General features: G+C 38.8%; 1 protein-coding gene across 4 annotated transcripts; it reads right to left on the bottom strand.

The window, feature by feature from the left end:
* Positions 1 to 3,060: 3,060 nt before the first annotated feature.
* On the bottom strand, positions 3,061 to 18,912 carry mtx3 (metaxin 3). 4 transcript variants are annotated; one of them, XM_034170182.1, is made up of 9 exons: positions 18,783 to 18,912; positions 13,744 to 13,813; positions 13,429 to 13,522; positions 13,236 to 13,328; positions 12,973 to 13,155; positions 12,829 to 12,905; positions 11,057 to 11,214; positions 3,605 to 3,693; positions 3,061 to 3,483 (listed from the first exon to the last, which is right to left on the bottom strand). In XM_034170182.1, exons 2-9 carry the CDS (start codon positions 13,758 to 13,760, stop codon positions 3,388 to 3,390), a joined length of 807 nt encoding a protein of 268 aa, XP_034026073.1. In that variant the 5' UTR covers positions 13,761 to 13,813; positions 18,783 to 18,912; the 3' UTR covers positions 3,061 to 3,387. The 4 variants fall into 4 exon arrangements, with proteins under 4 accessions (XP_034026073.1, XP_034026072.1, XP_034026074.1 ...); XM_034170181.1 differs by having other exon boundaries at positions 13,429 to 13,505; positions 18,783 to 18,906; XM_034170183.1 differs by having other exon boundaries at positions 13,429 to 13,557; positions 18,783 to 18,799.
* Between the last annotated feature and the right edge of the window lie 643 nt (positions 18,913 to 19,555).

Genomic DNA, 19,555 nt, shown 5'->3' with positions numbered 1-19,555 from the left:
ACATTAGACCCCACAACATCGGGTTTTGTATATGAGTATATTGTTTGGAACAGGTATAATCAAGACTATATTACTCAAAATTTTGTTTGTGAATCACTAGAAGAAATGTGGGAAATGCTATGGCAGGACATAATCGTTGGAATAGGCTGGAGCCCAGCCTTACCTGAATCTGTTGGTGGTTACATAAATTGACTGGTGCAAAACAGGGGTATTTCAAGATTTCACATGACCCATACTTTAATGAAGTGTATTTCAATCCAAATGAAGCCAAAGCACGTCTGTATTTACACATACCGATAAGTGGAAGATTATTAGGAATATTCATAGATGGCTGTAATACACAAACCTGAAATTAGGGTCTGCTAGTTTTGTGACCAATTGATTACTTGGTTACAAAAATCATGCAGTAACGCTAATATGTATATGTCGCAGACATGAACGAGCGAAGCTCTTCAGCATCTCACCATGTCATTTAGGTCCTTCAGACTTTTGTTTTTCAAAAAAAAAAAAAAATGGTTCTTGGGACCATGAGCATGGCTAAAACCTTTCAGCTACACCCCCCAGACCCCCCACCTTTTTAATAATTTTTCTTTTTTTGCCTTTCAGCTTCTGTGGATGCTCCACCCCATGCCCACCCCCCTAATTACAGCCCTCTTAACCACCTGCCACTTTAAGCATGTTTTTAATGTAGATGTAAATTAATATTCAAAGTTTTCAGCTAGCTGACAGTAGTGCTTTACAATTTGGCCAAATTATTGTATCTCAATATTATATCAATATATATGATATATGCTATGACTATGATTTCACACAAAGTGCAGCAACAATGAAAATTAAACATTCTTAAACAAAACAGTAATAATACCACACTCATTTTGCACTCATCATGAGGTTAGGATACAGTGCCGTCCAAAAGTATTGTAACACTTGGAATTTTGCACATTGTTTATTCAATTTCAAATACAAGAAATACAAAAAATATAAGAACAAAAATTCTAAAATTATCTTCCTCAAACTCAAACTGAAAGCAAGTATCTAAACCTTGATAATACCTGTAAATAATAATCAGTTGTATTGCCAGTTTTCAGTCAGGGGCTGGAAGCATGAACATTTCCAAGTCACTGAATATGTCTTGGACTTTATTTACACCAATTATGAAGAAATACAAAAGTTTCTTTCACCAAAACATGAAATCTAGGCTTTCATCTCAGCTGTAGTTTCTGGCAAATTGTAGGTGAATGTTCAGGTCTTCTTTTTAAGAAAATCCTCCTCTATACCACTTCATCAAGAAGCTGGATTTTATATTTTTATTTAATTTATATCAAGTTGTAGATATCTGCTTTCAGTTTGCGTTTAAGGAAGATAACTTTAGATTTGTTTATTTATTTGTATTTGAAATGGCATAAACAAATTAAAATGTGTGAAATGCCAAGTGTTCTAATACAGTTGAGAAACACTCCGTGGCATGTGTATTTTTAAGTGAAATGCATCATCTGGTGTCACTCAGAGACCAAAGTTAAGAGGTTATTTAAGACCTTCAGACAGCAAAATTAAGAGGTTATTTAATCAACAGCTGCCTGCTCGTTTAAAAATCACTGGAGACAGACGCACAGATAAGACAACCCAAATTAAAGGAAAAATGCCGCTTTTAACAACCTGGACCTCATTTATGGCAAAAAAAAATAAGGCCATTTACTCACCAATATAACATTGGTGTCATTATTAGTCCGTAGTTCAAACGACGTGTTCAGTTCAAATCTGAGGCGAATATTTTTCTTCTTCTACTAAGGTGGATTAGAACTTTTTGTGGTACACAGCACCAACGTCTGGACAGGAGGAACCTAGCAGTCAATGTGACTCACTGATTTCAAAATGCAGTTCTTTTCAAGCAAACATGCGGCGTTGTGACATGTCAATTATCTGCATTCAATCAGAGGTCAGAGGAGTTCAGCGCAACCCTGACCTCTGCTCTAGCTCCACCCATGCCAGGAAGTGTTCAACATTTGACATTTCCTGTTTCACTGTGAACTAAAAAATTGGCACTTCCTGTTTCAGTGTGAACTTGCCACTGAGTTCCCGCGAGATTCCATGGGATCTCGTCTGTCAATCCAGGAAGTGTCGGCCCAGGAAGTGTTTGACATTTCCTGTTTCACTGTGGACTCAAAATTTGGCACTTCCTGTTTGGGACTCCCTGTGCCGCTGCCCATTGCTTCACTCGTATTAAAAATGAAAACTTAGTTCATAGCCCTAATTAAAAGTTAAATCACCATTTGTTTTTTTAAACATGCTTTACGTTATTTAAGTTGTTTGTAATTTTACGCAGAGGATGTTGTGATATATTTTGGTAGAAAACACCACTGTGCACACACTGATATACAATTTACTTAATGTGTACAATTTCAAATATTATACTGCGTAAATATTAACACTGGGGCTGTGGTGGTACAGTGGTATTGCTCTTGTGTCCCAACAAAAAGTTCCATGGTTCAAAGTCACCTGTGTACAGCTGCATCAGGGCACATGTGCAATTTTGCCAAAGCAACATGCGGATACATACAGGGAGTACTGTGGCGATCCCAGTCAGAAGCAGGAGCAGGCAGCCATAAGAAGAACAGAAAGTGGTAATACTCCATACTTGTAAAATGCCAACAGAGGGGTTGTTTTGATTTATTAAACATACGGTGATTCCACATTTTCCCTTTTATTGATATTCATAAAGAAACACTGGGCTGCATAAGGTTTTTGCACAGTACTAGTAATACTAGGAAGAGCAGAATCTACCTCTGTGTGAAATTACACTAATGCTGCCTTAAGGCAATCAATCTTTCCCATTCCATTATTTATTCATTTCTCTCACCACCTGACACAGGTGATGCCGTTTCTACACTATTACTGCAACAACCACAGTGCTGTCAACTGTGTGAAAACCTAAATAAGTGAAATACAAAAATAACTCGGAATAATTCCTAAAGCAGGATGGCTGTAATAATAAAAAGACATGTCCACTCAGTTCTAAGAGTGGCAGTTCTTTTCCCTTCTGGACTTTTCATTTCCTTTGGCTTTCCTTTGAACTTTCCATGTCTTTCTCATCGACCATTTCCCAGCATTCCTTCCTTAGCCATGTTCATCCTTTGTAAAAACCTCACACTTGCACTTTTCCGTCTCTTTCAGACAAGCATCTTTGAAATCCATCATCATTACCTTTTAAATTGAATATCCCCTTTTATAATGATATAGTCAAATGTCAATTAATTATTAAGTTAAATTCCATTCAGGATGTACAGTAGTTGGAATGGATGTTTTTTTTTTCTTTCTATACGTTCTCTACAGGAGTTCTGTATTGCTTGGTAAGGCTGGACCTGGGGATGAGAGTTCAAAGGTCAGGAGTTAGGCAGGCATAGAGTTCATCTCACCAACCAGACTGGGTTTAGGATCTGCTTTGTGAGGTTTGTGCTGAGGGCTGCTCCGAAGGTTGTCGTCCATCTGTGGGATGAGATGCACACTTCAGTTAGAGCAGATTAACAGTGATTAATACGTTTAGTACAACAGTTTGCACCTCTCCAAAGCAACCTATGCAAAAAGGAGAGAAGGAAAGAAGAAGAACCTTCTCTATCAAGTTGGACTCTTTGTTGACAAGCTGAGTTAGTTTTTGCAGGTTGGCATCAACTGTTTCTGGTAGAGGCTGTGGAAGACCTACAGAAGAAAGACAGCCACAAAGGAGGAAGGAAGAAGACAGCAGAGAGTTAGTGGTATAGGAATGGCACTTTACCAAAATATGACAAGGACACAGAAAAGCAGACATGCAAATGTTTGTTAGGCAGTAAAGCGATGTGGAAAGAAGTGACCTGCTCAGTTTAGTGAGCTTGGCGGGCATGGAAAAGTTAAGTCTTTCCGTGTGATGATCATAAACTGTCAGTATGGGCAATGTGTATGCAATCACTCTGCAAAACTGAAGCTGAAACACAGTGAAGACACTTATTATCAGTCACGACAGGTCCAAAACTAACATTATTAGCAAACTGTGTTGCACAATCCAGTTTCATAAACAACAATACAGACATCATCAAAATTAGCAATCATAATCAGGTGGTGGGAAAGCACGGGTTAGCACAAATACCCATCAGTGTTAATGTTGCCACCCAATTTTAATTATCTTTTAGTGTTTTGACATAATTTTAGTTGCAGACTGATTTTAATTTTTTTATTACTATTAGTTATTGTCAATGCAATTATTATAAGTTATTTATGAGGCTGAAACAGCCTTAACACTAGTGTTAATTTTGTCACCCATTTGTTAATTTAGTCTTAGTCGTGTGTCATTCTTAGTCTTAGTCACATTTAGTCATTCACATATCATTTTTGTTAGTCATGTTTTAGTCGACTAAAAGTCTCAACATTTTAGTCAAACGAGAACTCAAGGTAGTTTAGTCAAGTTTTAGTCAAAACACATTAGTCTTTTAATATTTATTTAATAATTTTTGTTTATCAATTCCAGTTGACTTGTGTTCCACAGCTGAAATATTGATTAAATGTCTGGAATAACAAGCATCTGGAATGAATTGAATGGATGAATCTTCAATGCAACTTTGCTAAAAGTGTCTTGATTCAATACACATTTACAAATGATGCTCTTGTTCTAATGTTTTATATTTATTAGAAACACCAACAAAATAATAATAATAATTTAAAAAAAAACCCTGGTGTTAAATAATATGCCTCTTATAGCTAAGCAGATTCAGAGGGATATAAATGTAAAATGTTACTTTGGACCCAGTCTCCCATAGAATACTCACGCCTGGAGTGCTGCTGCACGGCTGTGGTCAAAGTGGAGCACTGAGACTTTGACACTAGAGTAAGTTCTCCCCGACAGAATGGAGGATGTCTCATTTTGGGGACAAACTGCTTTGGTCGGTTGTACAACATTTGGAAAGAGGTGTCATTTGATTTAAAATGGTGATTCGCTTTGAAGTTATTGATTGTGGAATGATCCGTCTTTACACCTTTATTCGGCAGATAGCCGCAGAGCAAATCCCACAATACACACAGACATGGAGTGAATGATAGTATCATTATTATTATTTTCATGAGGGACACTAACTTTAGTTTACGAACCAAAGAAGCGTGAGATTTTTGTGGGGCAGTCCACGGCAGAGAACTGCGTCGTTGGCTGCCCGACAAAAAAAAAAAAAAAAACGCACGTTAATGACGAACGAATAAAAACTGTCCGTGTAAAGCGAGGGATGATTCTACCAGAAAAAGAGTCCCGTTTAGAGACTTTAATCAGCAGAAAAGGTGAATTACGACTGACATCTTTAATTATGGATGTGGTGCTTCTAATCAGAACCAGCGGGTCCACAATCAACGTAGAGAAATGATTTTTTTTCCGGTTACACACCCTCAAAAACAACGCAACAGCCCAGCTGCAGAGCAATTTTTTATTATAACAGCGTAATGGACCATTGTGCTGTTATATGCTGGTAAGAACCCTGTATCATAGCCATAATATGTTAAATTAAAACTATCAGTGGGCACAGCAAGAGGATACGTAACATCGCCGACAGTACAGTAGAAGAACTGCTGGCACAAACACATGACAGCTGGACAGGATGTTGCGTTTCTTCTTGTGTCGTATTTTTTATTTCTTGCAAAGCATTCTTGTCTCATTTTTATTCGTCAACAATAACACACATTTATACAGTTTTAGTCAGTGTTTTTAGAACATTGGTGCCGTCTCGTAATCATCTCTTCTTAGTCATGGGAAAAAGGGCTGTTGACGAGCATATTTCATCTTGTTTCATCTAACGAAATTACCACTACTAAACACTGAAAACTTGAGTTCTTAATATTAAAAATGAGTCACTTAGGGCCCCCACACACGATTGAAGCCGACTAGCACACGAAGGAGGAATTGCATGCCATTCTTGAAAAATCAGAGCCACCTCTAACGCCTCGTACACCTGTCGCTACAACCATTCGCGCACACCAGCAGCTGAAAGACAGAGTGCCCTGTGAGAGCCCATGCGATCCCTCTCTCAGCAGGTTGCCGGCCAAATTCCAGGTGTCACACACGAACATCCAGCACCACTCATGGAGCAAATGTGTGGCCATTCGTACAGTCAGCACGAAAACAGAAAGCAGGCGACGACTTTCAAGCTGGATGTGAAATTTGTCTTAAGTGCCCCACGAGTGTTTTGTCGGTAAGCAACACGTCGTGTGCCAGTGTCGGCTTCCCCCTCAACACGTGGCGTGCGTGTGTATCGCACGTGTGCGCATGTCGCGCCCTGCAACACATGTGGCATGAGTGTGTTTTGCACCACCCCCCCAACACGTTGCATCCGGAGGAGGGGGGGCAGGGGGGTATGATATGCATGTATAGACATGAAAATTCAGTAAGTTATATCTTATATATTATATTCCAATATTAAGGTGGAACTATGCTAGTATACTAAGGTATATCTAAAAAGGAAGAGTAAAATACAAGAGTAAAAAAGAGAACATGATCACATGGGGGCCAACCAGCCACGTCTGAGTGCACACAGAACAGCAAGGTGCCTCTCAGCTGATCACCACACACTGACAGCTGGTACTTTTTTCTCTCAGTTCTCAGGAAGATATAATTTAAAACAAAACCACCCCGGATGTTTTAGTCTAGCACCTAGCTTAGACATGCTTCCACGTCGATGAGGAGAGGATAACCCAATTTTTCTAGACTAATCCCAGTGAACAGTGTGCCAAAATCTCTATCTGGGACAAACAGCCAGAAAATGACTCCCTTTTTTGTCCCGAGTCTTACTTCAAATTAGGGCTGCACAATATTGGAAATTAGTGTGATATGGATGTCTAGTATTGCAATAACGATATTGTCGCGATATTTTTTCTTTTTACCCAAAAATGCAATATACATGACCAATAAGAAAAAATATCTCTAAAATTTATACCAACAAATATGCATTTCAAATATTGCATTTATTTATATGTTCACGTTTCTTCATACAAAACAATCATTTTCAAGCAAAAGTTGAACCAAACCTTAACCCATTTAGGGTTTGTACTTTTAAAAATAAAAAATAAAATCTCTAAACTTAAAGTGCCGTTGAGAAGTATTTGGAAGCTAGAGCTTTACAACATGAAACTGAAAACAATCCCTTGCTGTTTTGTACCTGAAATATTAAAATATGTTTATTATCACTAAATGTGATGTGCAAATAGACTTGCTTTCTTAATTTTTAATATATCAAAAAATGTAAACTTAAAAGTATCCAGGCCTTCACTAAGTGAAAATTACTTCAACAAATAGCAGGTTCACGTCTTAACAGTAAAAGTAAACTACTTTTTTTTGGGCCAAGAAAACCAGCATGTTGACATTGACAGGTTTTAAACAAGTGCGATCACATGTGACATTACCCGATGTACTAAAAAGTCTCTCTGAAGGTGAGCTACTTGCTGGTATACAGAGGTATTTTCTGGCCAATTTACTCAACTGGGGGAAGTTGACATGATGAACTTGCCACCAAGACAGAGGGTTAGCTTCACTGTCAATGGTGGGAGACACGAGGTAGCTGTTGAGTTCCACATCCACTGCATGTGATGATGATGTACTTGATTTTGGAGCTGGGACACTCTTGAAAAAACTACCCAGGGATTTTTTGGACTGCTTTTGGATGTCTTCAGGTGGATCCACATTGTCATGCTGGCTTTGCCCCTTAATGATACATTTTGAAATTATTAAATTGGAATGTTATTAAATAATGTTTGAACAGATTACTGTGACACACTTTACCTTTGTTTCTTCAGCTTCTGAAATCACTCGGACCTTGATTTCATGCAACTTGTCATTGCTGATGTAGTCTGTTTTAAACCGAGGATCCATAAGGCAGGCCATATCCAGCAATTCTTGGGTGGATGGATGGTCATATTTAGAGTTCAAATAGTCCAGTATCTTTTTCTTTATTGACTTTGTCAATTCACTGTCTTTCAATTCACATGGGGCACTGTTTGAGGTGTTGGAAATGTGAAGCACAGGTTTCACACATGAAATGCTCACATAGCTTTCACTTGAAAGGGCATTAGTGAAATCCTGTAGAGGCTGCAATGCCTGGTTTATGGATTCCAGAACATCTATGTCCTGCCAAGTTGGAACCAAATGTCTGGACTTCCTATCAGCCGACAGGACATCACTTAGGGCTCTTTGCTGCTCAAGAACTCTCTGAATCATCTGTTGTCTAGACCCCCATCTTGTGGGGCATTCGGTTATCAGTGCATGCTCTGGGAGGTTGTGTTCTCTTTGTGCTTTTGCCAGGGCAGTCTTCTCCCTCCAACTGTGGGAGAAGTGGCCCACCAACTTCTTGTAAAGTCCAACAGCTCTTGTAATGCGATCCTCACCTTTGACTGCATTTTCTGAAACAAAAGAGACAAAACAAGAAAAGCTTAATATATTTTGTATTGACATCAATGCAACATTAATTCCAACTTGCAGTATATAAAAGAAACATATTCATTTAACCCTATAATGCCAAGTGTATCATATTTGATACAGGATTTTCTGAGATGTCTGCTGCTTCATTAGTGATATTTTCACCCCAAAAAACCCATTGTATACAATGAGATACTTGTAGTGCACAGAAACCACCAGATGTCAGTATCTTATGCATCAGATGGCCTTCAGATGAGACATTGATAATGGCTGCCTGAAACAAGTGACCCACAGTAATTTCCCTAAGAAAATGCAGCATTTTATAGGTTTGAAATGTTATGTTTGCTCTGGATTTAAAATGGATGTTTTTATGCTAGAATGCCCAATGTAACAAATATGATACAAATAAAAACTCATATATGCAAAAAAGTTTTTTGTTTTTTTTGGTGGGTTTGTTAAAAGGTCCAATAAAGACTCTTGTTTCAAAAAATTTGAATTTGCTGACAATTATTTCACATGGTGGGCTTTATAGGGTTAAGTGTTATAGTAAATTAGGGCTATATGTCTTGAGAGTAAATTTTTTTTTTTTTTTTATCTTTAACACTTACCAATTGCCAGATGCAGGCGATGGCCAAAGCACTGCACTCTGAACCAGTTGTTGACCTCAGCAGCCTTCACCACGTTCACTCCGTTATCTGTTGTGATGGCCACTTGTTTGTGTTCGGGCAAGTTCCAGTTGTTCAAAACATCCCGCAGGGCAGCAGCAATGTTTTCACCAGTGTGTGAGTCGGGGAAGTATGCTACTTCTAGGCAGCGTGTAATGAGCTCAAATTTGCATGTCAAAAAGTGCACGGTAAAACTCATTTAAGGCTCCATGGTTCGACTGAGCTCTGCCTTGACGGACTTCACACACGCGTCATACATCTCCGGAATAGCTACTTTGGAAAAATATGTCCGAGATGGCACTTGGTATCTCCGGTCGAACTCTTTTACCATCTCCAAAAACCCCTCTTTAGACACTGCATTAACAGAGAGCATGCATTTTGCAATGTATCTTGTTATGGCTGCAGTTAAAGCTTTGTGTCGCTTCGAAGTTTTCTCATAAGGAGCGACAGAAGCGAAACTATCATTTATGTTCATTTGTGAACTTGCCATTCGTTTGCTTGACTTTACCGGAGTAGGCTGTGGATTTTTAGATGTTAAATATACATTGTAAAGTTCCTTGTGGTTGTATTGATGGTGGCTGTGGAGGTCTGTCGTGTTTCCTCTCGACGTAGCCACTATTTTTCAGCATGACTTGCAAAGAACTTGTGTCTGTGATTCGTCCTGTGTGGAAAAACCAAAGTAGTCCCAAATTCCGGAGGTGTAGTGTTTTTTAGGAACAAGTTGCTCTCTGTTTTCGTCTCCTTTCGTCTCTTCCTTCCCCGGCATGCTTGTCTTCCTTCTGTGTGTGTACGTGCTCACTGCTCCGCTGAGAGCATGTGCTCGCTCTGACCAATAGCGATGTGGCACCTTCACATTTAAGGTCGCGCCGGATTGGTCAACGTGTGGACATAAAGAAAGACCTGATTTATACATTAAATAATTAGAAATTATCGTGCATCTTTTAGATATGCCTATCGCATGTGCCAATATCGCGATGACGATATTTTTTCGATATATCGTGCAGCCCTACTTCAAATCCAGCTGTATTTTCCAAAGTGCAGCAGCTACAGATTTTCCAACGTACTCAATATGTTCAGAATGACTAATACATGTTTACATGTATTAGTCGACCTACATACAGTCTGGAATCGCCACATATTTAGTAACTTAAACCTTCTGGGCAACTGGCTGTTGGGAAATTTCCTTGATCATCTTTAAAACATTTAAGATCTCTAGATACTGCTGTCTGCTAAAGAAACAAGGTTTTTTTTTTTAGTATTTTTCACTTTAAATCAATATTCCATTGATAATAGTATGACTGAAAATAAAATTTTATTATATTTGGCAAATGTTCATTTTCTTTCAATGTACTGTAATAAGTTGACCCACCTATTGCCGTTTTCTCTTAAAGTATCAAAATAGAAATTTTACACTTTTCTATGACCCTCAGTGGAAAATCTATAGCTGCTGCAGTTTAGAAAATACAGCTGTATTTGAAGTAACACTCAGGACAAAAAAGGGTGTGGGCATTTTGGGGCTGTTCATCCCGGATAGAGATTTTGGCACACATTCTAAGTTGTTCACTGGGGTCATATTAGTCTAGAACAGTTGAGCTGTCCTCTCCTAAATGATGTGCATACATGTCTCAGCTAGAGTTATGAGTTATGAATGAAAAAGAGATAAAAACCTCTCTGTAACTGGGTCAGAGCGCTCTGGTGCTCACAATCGGAGGTCTCAGACTGCCCTGGTAAATGTCTGTCGCTTCTGACTGACAGAGCAGAGAGTTATGGGTAATCAATGATACGATGGAGAGGTTTTACGTGATGCTGTCTCTCTGATGTAATGCTGCACCAATAGGCTTGAATTACCAACCACTAGGGGCATAACATAGAAAGTTTGGCTTCCCTTATCATGAGATGTTATTATGTCAGTTTGTATTTACATTAAAAAGCAGTTGAAGCTCTCAGTGTGTATTTCCAGTGTGTGCAGTGAACTCACAGGGATGGTTGGAGTTAAAGTAAACTGTGAGGATGTTGTCACAGAAGTGCGTAAGGTTATCCAGCTGTCTGAGGTGGCTCTGCAGAGTGTTGTTGGGTAAACTGGCTTTCAGTAGCGGAGCCACAAAACCAAACACAAAGGCATCCAGACTGGTTGGCCTGCAACCACAAACATATACAGTGCCCTTCAAAAGTATTCGGCCCCTTGGTAATTCACATATTTTAATTTGTTTATGCCATTTCAAATAAAAAAACTAAATCAGGCTTCTCAATATAATTTATTTTTAAATGATCTTCCTTAAACTCAAAGCAATCTGTACAATGTGATAAAATTAATTAAAAATATAAAAGCCAAGATGATGGGTTGCATAAGTAATGGGGCCCTTGGTATAATACCTGTAAATAATCAGTTTTATTTCAAGTACCCTTCAGACAATTCAGGGGATGGATACATAAACATTTCCAAGTCACTGAATATGTCTTGAACTTTATTTACATCAATTGTAAAGAAATACAAACAGTATGGCACTCTGTGGTAAATATGCATGGAGTAGATAGTTCTCAAAAACTGAATGACTGTGCAAGAAGGAGAAAAGTGAGGAAAGCCACCAAGACACCCTGAAGAAGTTACTGTATAGGCTTCTCTGGCTGTGACTGGATAAATTGTGCATAGTGCATGTTTTGTATTTTGTATCCACAGTTATACAGCTTCATGATGAAGTGGTATAGAGGAGGATTTTCCTTCACCAAAACATCAAGATGCATCTCAGGTGTACCTTCTGACAAATTATAGCTGAACTGTCAGGTCTTCTTTTTAAGAAAATCCTAGGTTTAAGTGAGAGTGAGAGAGAACTGGCTGAGCTAAACTCTGTGTATTTCTGTATTTTGTTGCTTTCTTGACACAGTTCCAGGGATTATGTTAAGACAAATACACATTGGGGGGTCGAGGGAGGACCAGCAGTGACTTTTTAAGACAGTTTTGTGACATATGTACTCCTGAGCTGTAGGGGGAGCTTTGTAGAGAACAAAGTGACAAAAAAAGCAGCCAAAAACTGACCAAAGGTGCAAAGTTTACCTTTAAATTCAAGGGGTTCAACAAAAATCTTGCATTAACCATTTAGGAATTATGGTCATTTGTACACAATTTAAATTGTCCAAAGACACAGACAGGTAGTGTGACAGGGAATCAAACCCAGGTCTACATATATTTACGAAGTCCAACTCCTTATCCCACTGAGCAACATGTTGTATTAATTTACAATCAATCAATAAGAAACACCAACAGTATGGTTCTTTATAGTAAATCTGTTTGGAGTATGAAATTCTCAAATACTGAGTGAATGTACAAGATGACTCGCAAGGAAAGCCACCAAGACAACCCTAAAGGAGTTATAGGCTTCCATGGTTAGCCAAAAAGGGTTTAGCACTCCAAGTTTGGAGTCTGTTTCAGGTTGTCAAAATGTATTATGCCTGCCTCAAGTATTACAGTCTCTATGAGAAAAACGTGATTTTGCACTCCATCACCCTGTGACCTAATTTGCATGCACTCTTGCGATGGTGATCATTCCCCCCCCACTGGTAATGTCCATGTGCCAAGTTTGTTTAGTTTGGGACCAACGGCTTTTGGACATATAGGGGTAAATCTTCGAGTATACAGACAGAGTTCTCAACTTTATCTCTGCTGACTCTAGTCAGGCATGTGGAGGATAATAAGGTTCCAACCCTGCTGGCTTTGCCAGTTGTGTGCTTGAACCTTAAAAATAAAGGACTTACGAGTTGCCGAAGAAGCAGTTTGCTGTTCCCAGTCTATAGGAGAGGAGATTCAGGCACTCCTTTGCTTCACTGTAGATCTGACACAAATTCATTTGTAGTGACAATAGTGATGACTGAGACATCACAGTGGTCATTGGTGTTTACCTTTCCTTCTACCTCGCTGATTTTGTGTAGTGGTGACTCTCCCTTAGTCAGCAGGATCCGAGAGAGTGCGTTGTTGGCATAGCGAATGGGGACCAGGAAGTTGAGCGGAAAGGGCGAATGGGAAGCAAACCACGGCCGTGTCAGATTGACATAGTTTTCTGCATCCACCCAGAAAGTGTGCAACTGATATAACAGAGCAAGTTATCCTAAACATTTACAGCACTCACATTTAGACTTGTCAATAAGCAGAGGAGACATGTTACCAGAGCTGGCTGTAGTTTCTCTTCAAGCAGTGCGATGTATGCCATGGTGTCTGCTCCTTGTCTGGCTGTCAGCTCATAATCCGCATTAAACCTCTGAAAAAAGAAGACAACAAATATGACTGTAAACCTCCCAATTCTCCTAAATGGTCCAGAGGAAATAAAGTGCAGGTTTCGGACAGTGTATTGGGCATACCTGCTTTCTCAGGAAGTTTAGAATCGGTGTGGGTTCTTTAACTGCAGAATCTCCACAGACCAGCTCTGGGACCGTTGCTGCAGAGGAACAGTGACTTTTTGGAGACATTGCATTTTACAATGAAGGAGACTATATATATATTCAAATGTAAAATGGGAGTTTCATCTCTATTAGGAAAAACATCAGAGCCCGCAGTACATAATTAAACAAATATAAATATATTAGTTTATAAACCTCCTCACACGAGTCTACAAATCAGTTAATCTCCAAACCCCAATGTAATGAAGTCCCAGTTTAAGGGAAGCTGCAGCTCACCTGTTAAAGTTTTCCATGTCCAATCAATTGGAGAAACTGTGACCTTTGCCCCAGAGAACTTGGCGTACGCCTGGAGTAAGAAAACCACATATTACCAAAATTCTGTTGCTCAATCATCTAACAATCATATGCACTCCTTTTTTTTCCCTGTGCAACAACAACATAAAATTCATTAAGAGCCCATTTAAAATTTTGTATGGCTGTAGGCTGATTTGAGAATGTGTCAATCTAGTTAGCTTCCAAAAGTACATACACACACAGTAGACATGTCTTAGGCGATTAGTTAATGTAGAAACAAATAACTGCAGTAAATGAGTTTTTCAAATCAAATCAAATCAATGTTATTTATATAGCGCCAAATCACAACAAACAGTTGCCCCAAGGCGCTTTATATTGCAAGGCAAGGCCATACAATAATTATGAAAAAAAAACCCAACGGTTAAAACGACCCCCTGTGAGCAAGCACTTGGCAACAGTGGGAAGGAAAAACTCCCTTTTAACAGGAAGAAACCTCCAGCAGAACCAGGCTCAGGGAGGGGCAGACTTCTGCTGGGACTGGTTGGGGCTGAGGGAGAGAACCAGGAAAAAGACATGCTGTGGAGGGGAGCAGAGATCAATCACTAATGATTAAATGCAGAGTGGTGCATACAGAGCAAAAAGAGAAAGAAACACTCAGTGCATCATGGGAACCCCCCAGCAGTCTAACTCTATAGCAGCATAACTAAGGGATGGTTCAGGGTTACCTGATCCAGCCCTAACTATAAGCTTTAGCAAAAAGGAAAGTTTTAAGCCTAATCTTAAAAGTAGAGAGGGTGTCTGTCTCCCTGATCTGAATTGGGAGCTGGTTCCACAGGAGAGGAGCCTGAAAGCTGAAGGCTCTGCCTCCCATTCTACTCTTACAAACCCTAGGAACTACAAGTAAGCCTGCAGTCTGAGAGCAAAGCGCTCTATTGGCGTGATATGGTACTATGAGGTCCCTAAGATAAGGTGGGACCTGAAGGCTTTTCAGGGAACTTTTAGGACAACCTGATAATAATGAATTACAATAGTCCAGCCTAGAGGAAATAAATGCATGAATTAGTTTTTCAGCATCACTCTGAGACAAGACCTTTGTAATTTTAGAGATATTAAGTAAGTAAGTAAGTATTGCGCAAATGCAAAAAAGCAGTCCTACATATTTGTTTAATATGCGCATTGAATGACATATCCTGATCAAAAATGACTCCAAGATTTCTCACAGTATTACTAGAGGTCAGGGTAATGCCATCCAGAGTAAGGATCTGGTTAGACACCATGTTTCTAAGATTTGTGGGGCCAAGTACAATAACTTCAGTTTTATCTGAGTTTAAAAGCAGGAAATTAGAGGTCATCCATGTCTTTATGTCTGTAAGACAATCCTGCAGTTTAGCTAATTGGTGTGTGTCCTCTGGCTTCATGGATAGATAAAGCTGGGTATCATCTGCGTAACAATGAAAATTTAAGCAATGCTGTCTAATAATACTGCCTAAGGGAAGCATGTATAAAGTGAATAAAATTGGTCCTAGCACAGAACCTTGTGGAACTCCATAATTAACCTTAGTCTGTGAAGAAGATTCCCCATTTACATGAACAAATTGTAATCTATTAGATAAATATGATTCAAACCACCTCAGCGCAGTGCCTTTAGTACCTATGGCATGCTCTAATCTCTGTAATAAAATTTTATGGTCAACAGTATCAAAAGCAGCACTGAGGTCTAACAGAACAAGCACAGAGATGAGTCCACTGTCTGAGGCCATAAGAAGATCATTTGTAACCTTCACTAATGCTGTTTCTGTACTATGATGAATTCTAAAACCTGACTGAAACTCTTTAAATAGACCATTCCTCTGCAGATGATCAGTTAGCTGTTTTACAACTACCCTTTCAAGAATTTTTTAGAGAAAAGGAAGGTTGGAGATTGGTCTATAATTAGCTAAGATAGCTGGGTCAAGTGATGGCTTTTTAAGTAATGGTTTAATTACTGCCACCTTAAAAGCCTGTGGTACATAGCCAACTAATAAAGATAGATTGATCATATTTAAGATCGAAGCATTAAATAATGGTAGGGCTTCCTTGAGCAGCCTGGTAGGAATGGGGTCTAATAGACATGTTGATGGTTTGGAGGAAGTAACTAATGAAAATAACTCAGACAGAACAATCTGAGAGAAAGAGTCTAACCAAATACCGGCATCACTGAAAGCAGCCAAAGATAACGATACGTCTTTGGGATGGTTATGAGTAATTTTTTCTCTAATAGTTAAAATTTGATTAGCAAAGAAAGTCATGAAGTCATTACTAGTTAAAGTTAAAGGAATACTCGGCTCAACAGAGCTCTGACTCTTTGTCAGCCTGGCTACAGTGCTGAAAAGAAACCTGGGGTTGTTCTTATTTTCTTCAATTAGTAATGAGTAGTAAGATGTCCTAGCTTTACGGAGGGCTTTTTTATGGAGCAACAGACTCTTTTTCCAGGCTAAGTGAAGATCTTCTAAATTAGTGAGACGCCATTTCCTCTCCAACTTACGGGTTATCTGCTTTAAGCTGCGAGTTTGTGAGTTATACCACGGAGTCAGGCACTTCTGATTTAAAGCTCTCTTTTTTAGAGGAGCTACAGCATCCAAAGTTGTCTTCAATGAGGATGTAAAACTATTAATGAGATAATCTATCTCACTCACAGAGTTTAGGTAGCTACTCTGCACTGTGTTGGTATATGGCATTAGAGAACATAAAGAAGGAATCATATCCTTAAACCTAGTTACAGCGCTTTCTGAAAGACTTCTAGTGTAATGAAACTTATTCCCCACTGCTGGGTAGTCCATCAGAGTAAATGTAAATGTTATTAAGAAATGATCAGACAGAAGGGAGTTTTCAGGGAATACTGTGAATTCTTCAATTTCCATACCATAAGTCAGAACAAGATCTAAGATATGATTAAAGTGGTGGGTGGACTCATTTACATTTTGAGCAAAGCCAATTGAGTCTAATAATAGATTAAATGCAGTGTTGAGGCTGTCATTCTCAGCATCTGTGTGGATGTTAAAATCACCCACTATAATTATCTTATCTGAGCTAAGCACTAAGTCAGACAAAAGGTCTGAAAATTCACAGAGAAATTCACAGTAACGATCAGGTGGACGATAGATAATAACAAATAAAACTGGTTTTTGGGACTTCCAATTTGGATGGACAAGACTAAGAGTCAAGCTTTCAAATGAATTAAAGCTCTGTCTGGGTTTTTGATTAATTAATAAGCTGGAATGGAAGATTGCTGCTAATCCTCCGCTTCGGCCCGTGCTACGAGCATTCTGGCAGTTAGTGTGACTCGGGGGTGTTGACTCATTTAAACTAACATATTCATCCTGCTGTAACCAGGTTTCTGTAAGGCAGAATAAATCAATATGTTGATCAATTATTATATCATTTACTAACAGGGACTCAGAAGAGAGAGACCTAATGTTTAATAGACCACATTTAACTGTTTTAGTCTGTGGTGCAGTTGAAGGTGCTATATTATTTTTTCTTTTTGATTTTTGCTGGTTATTGGTGGTCTGGGAGCAGGCACCGTCTCTACGGGGATGGGGTAATGAGGGGATGGCAGGGGGAGAGAAGCTGCAGAGAGGTGTGTAAGACTACAACTCTGCTTGTACAGAAGTGTTTAATATAAACTGTTTTAAGGTTTATTAAGCCATGTTTCTTGTTTACATGAAGACTGGCTGTGTTGTGCGGTCATCACGCCACCCTGCACAGCTGACAAGCCAGCAATCACAGGAAGAAACATGATACCCACTATATGAGCAAATACAAGACAAAACACAGGAAGGTAAAACTGGCATTAAACAATGAATACAATCAGTACTATGAATAATAGATGCGTAACTCAAAACACAGCCCTGCTGGAATATTTCAAAATGTGTTTTGATCATTGTTCCAGGAAGAAGCTGTGTAAAATGGGCAGTAAATTGGGCTTCAATGTGTCACCAACTGATGTAAAACTAATATTTTGAAATGTTATAGTTGATGTGATGATGAAACAAAACAAGAGAATGAATTACGATCTGACTGGTTTTGAATTTCATATTTAAAGGCTACAGTCAGTACATTCAGATGTGGATCTCTTATTTATTTTTGAAACTTTCATCAGTACTGCAACTACAAAGCTATGAGTGGCAATGCAACAGATAAAAGTTGCTTGTTGTTTCTTTAACAGCTACAGAAGCATGAAACTCCTTCAGAGTTATCATTGGTGGCTTCCCTCACTGTGCATCTTGTATGGTCACTTCATTTTGATACCTGCCTACTCCAGACAGAATTACCACGCAGTACCATACTATTTGCATTTCTTTATGATTGATTTGAATGTCCAAGACATATTCAGTGACCTGGTATGTTCATGTATCCATCCCCTGACCTGTGTGGGAATGAAAGATAGATGTCCACACAGTTTGATTTCAACGCCATTGTGGTGGCGTACAATTCCATATTATCGATTTACCAGAAATTAAACATTTCTTCAAATATTTTTGGAACAGAATACTCCACTTCATTTAAAGTAATAATTCATTCTGTTTGAGTGTAGTTTTGACAGTGACGAAAAACAAGCATTTTTTTGTTTGCTGATCTGTGAGTCAGCAGATTAACCAAATATTGTAAACTAACTAATTTGGCTTTATCCTTATGCTGAGACTGAACATTCAGCAGCAAAAACAAGTGTTTTCTCACAAGGTTAAAAGGTCATCTTCAAACCAAAAGAGTGGAGGAAAAAGTCATCTTAAACAAGCAGCGGAAGACGTCTGACAACCACACACACCTGGAAGACAGATCGCAGGTGTTTATCAGGTTATCTAACATAAAAATAAAACAGCAGCGAATAAATTCTGTTCGACCCTGCTAACCTCTTTAGCAAACATTAGCTAAGTTAGCATGGTAACTAGCCAGAGAAAGTCGGATACAAGCTCGAACTCATTAACAGCGGCTCTGAATGTAAGATAAAGACCGTAATTTTAATAAATAATGAAGCTTACCAAAACTATGAGGGATTCGCTGTGTATCGAAGGTAAACCCCAGTCTGATCCCCAACATCTCAGCTCCATATCAGCCGTCATCTTTGAATCCAGGGAAGGAACTGCTGACGTCAGAGGATGTAGGCCAATCAGAACGCGAGAAATGGTCAAGCGATTATATGAATGAAAATTAACACATAATAATAATAATAATAATAATAATAATAATAATAATAATAATAATAATAATAATAATAATAATAATAATAATATCAGCACTGCCAAAAGCCGGGCATATTTAGTGTGCCTTAAACCTTTAAAAAAATAAAGAAAAACTTTCTCTTATTTATAAATAAAAATAATTATGGACAATGAGCGTTCATTTCTAATCTTTAAAAGTGTCAGTTCTTTTAGTGTCTTGCAATTTGTGTGAAAATCTGGCTGTATTTGATTAGCTTTTGAGGGCTCATCAGAATTAGGGAATAACCCTGTTGTGTCTGATGATTTGTGGATGTTCATGCTGGTTATACGGTCGAAAATTGAGCTTTACTGGCGACACATTAGAGGAGCTGATAAAACAGATATTTGCAATTGTATAGCAGTATGAACGTCAGCAAATCATCAGACATAAGGGGTTATTCCCATTCTAATCCAATTCCGTTGTTTGCAGGGTTTATTTTTCTGCAGGTAATTTGGTCGGCAAGGCTTACCGTTGAGGCAGCGTCGCTCCAACAGCAGTCAGGGAGCGGAGTAATCCATCAATATCCATAAAATGTGAAACGGTAATTCTGTAT

Source organism: Thalassophryne amazonica, chromosome 5, assembly GCF_902500255.1.
Source record: "Thalassophryne amazonica chromosome 5, fThaAma1.1, whole genome shotgun sequence".
Classification (NCBI taxonomy): Eukaryota; Metazoa; Chordata; class Actinopteri; order Batrachoidiformes; family Batrachoididae; genus Thalassophryne; species Thalassophryne amazonica.
This window is presented reverse-complemented; position numbering and strand designations above follow the sequence as displayed.

What these genes read in the sequence shown, in the direction of transcription:
- mtx3 (XM_034170181.1), bottom strand. Translation starts at nt 18,863, where the DNA reads ATGACGGCTGATATGGAGCTGAGATGTTGGGGATCAGACTGGGGTTTA. An exon ending in CTTTAACTCCAACCATCCCT is followed by an intron (nt 3,694 to 11,056) that starts GTGAGTTCACTG and finishes TTTCTTCTGTAG; the next exon opens with GTCTTCCACAGCCTCTACCA. An exon ending in AGTCCAACTTGATAGAGAAG is followed by an intron (nt 3,484 to 3,604) that starts GTTCTTCTTCTT and finishes CTCATCCCACAG; the next exon opens with ATGGACGACAACCTTCGGAG.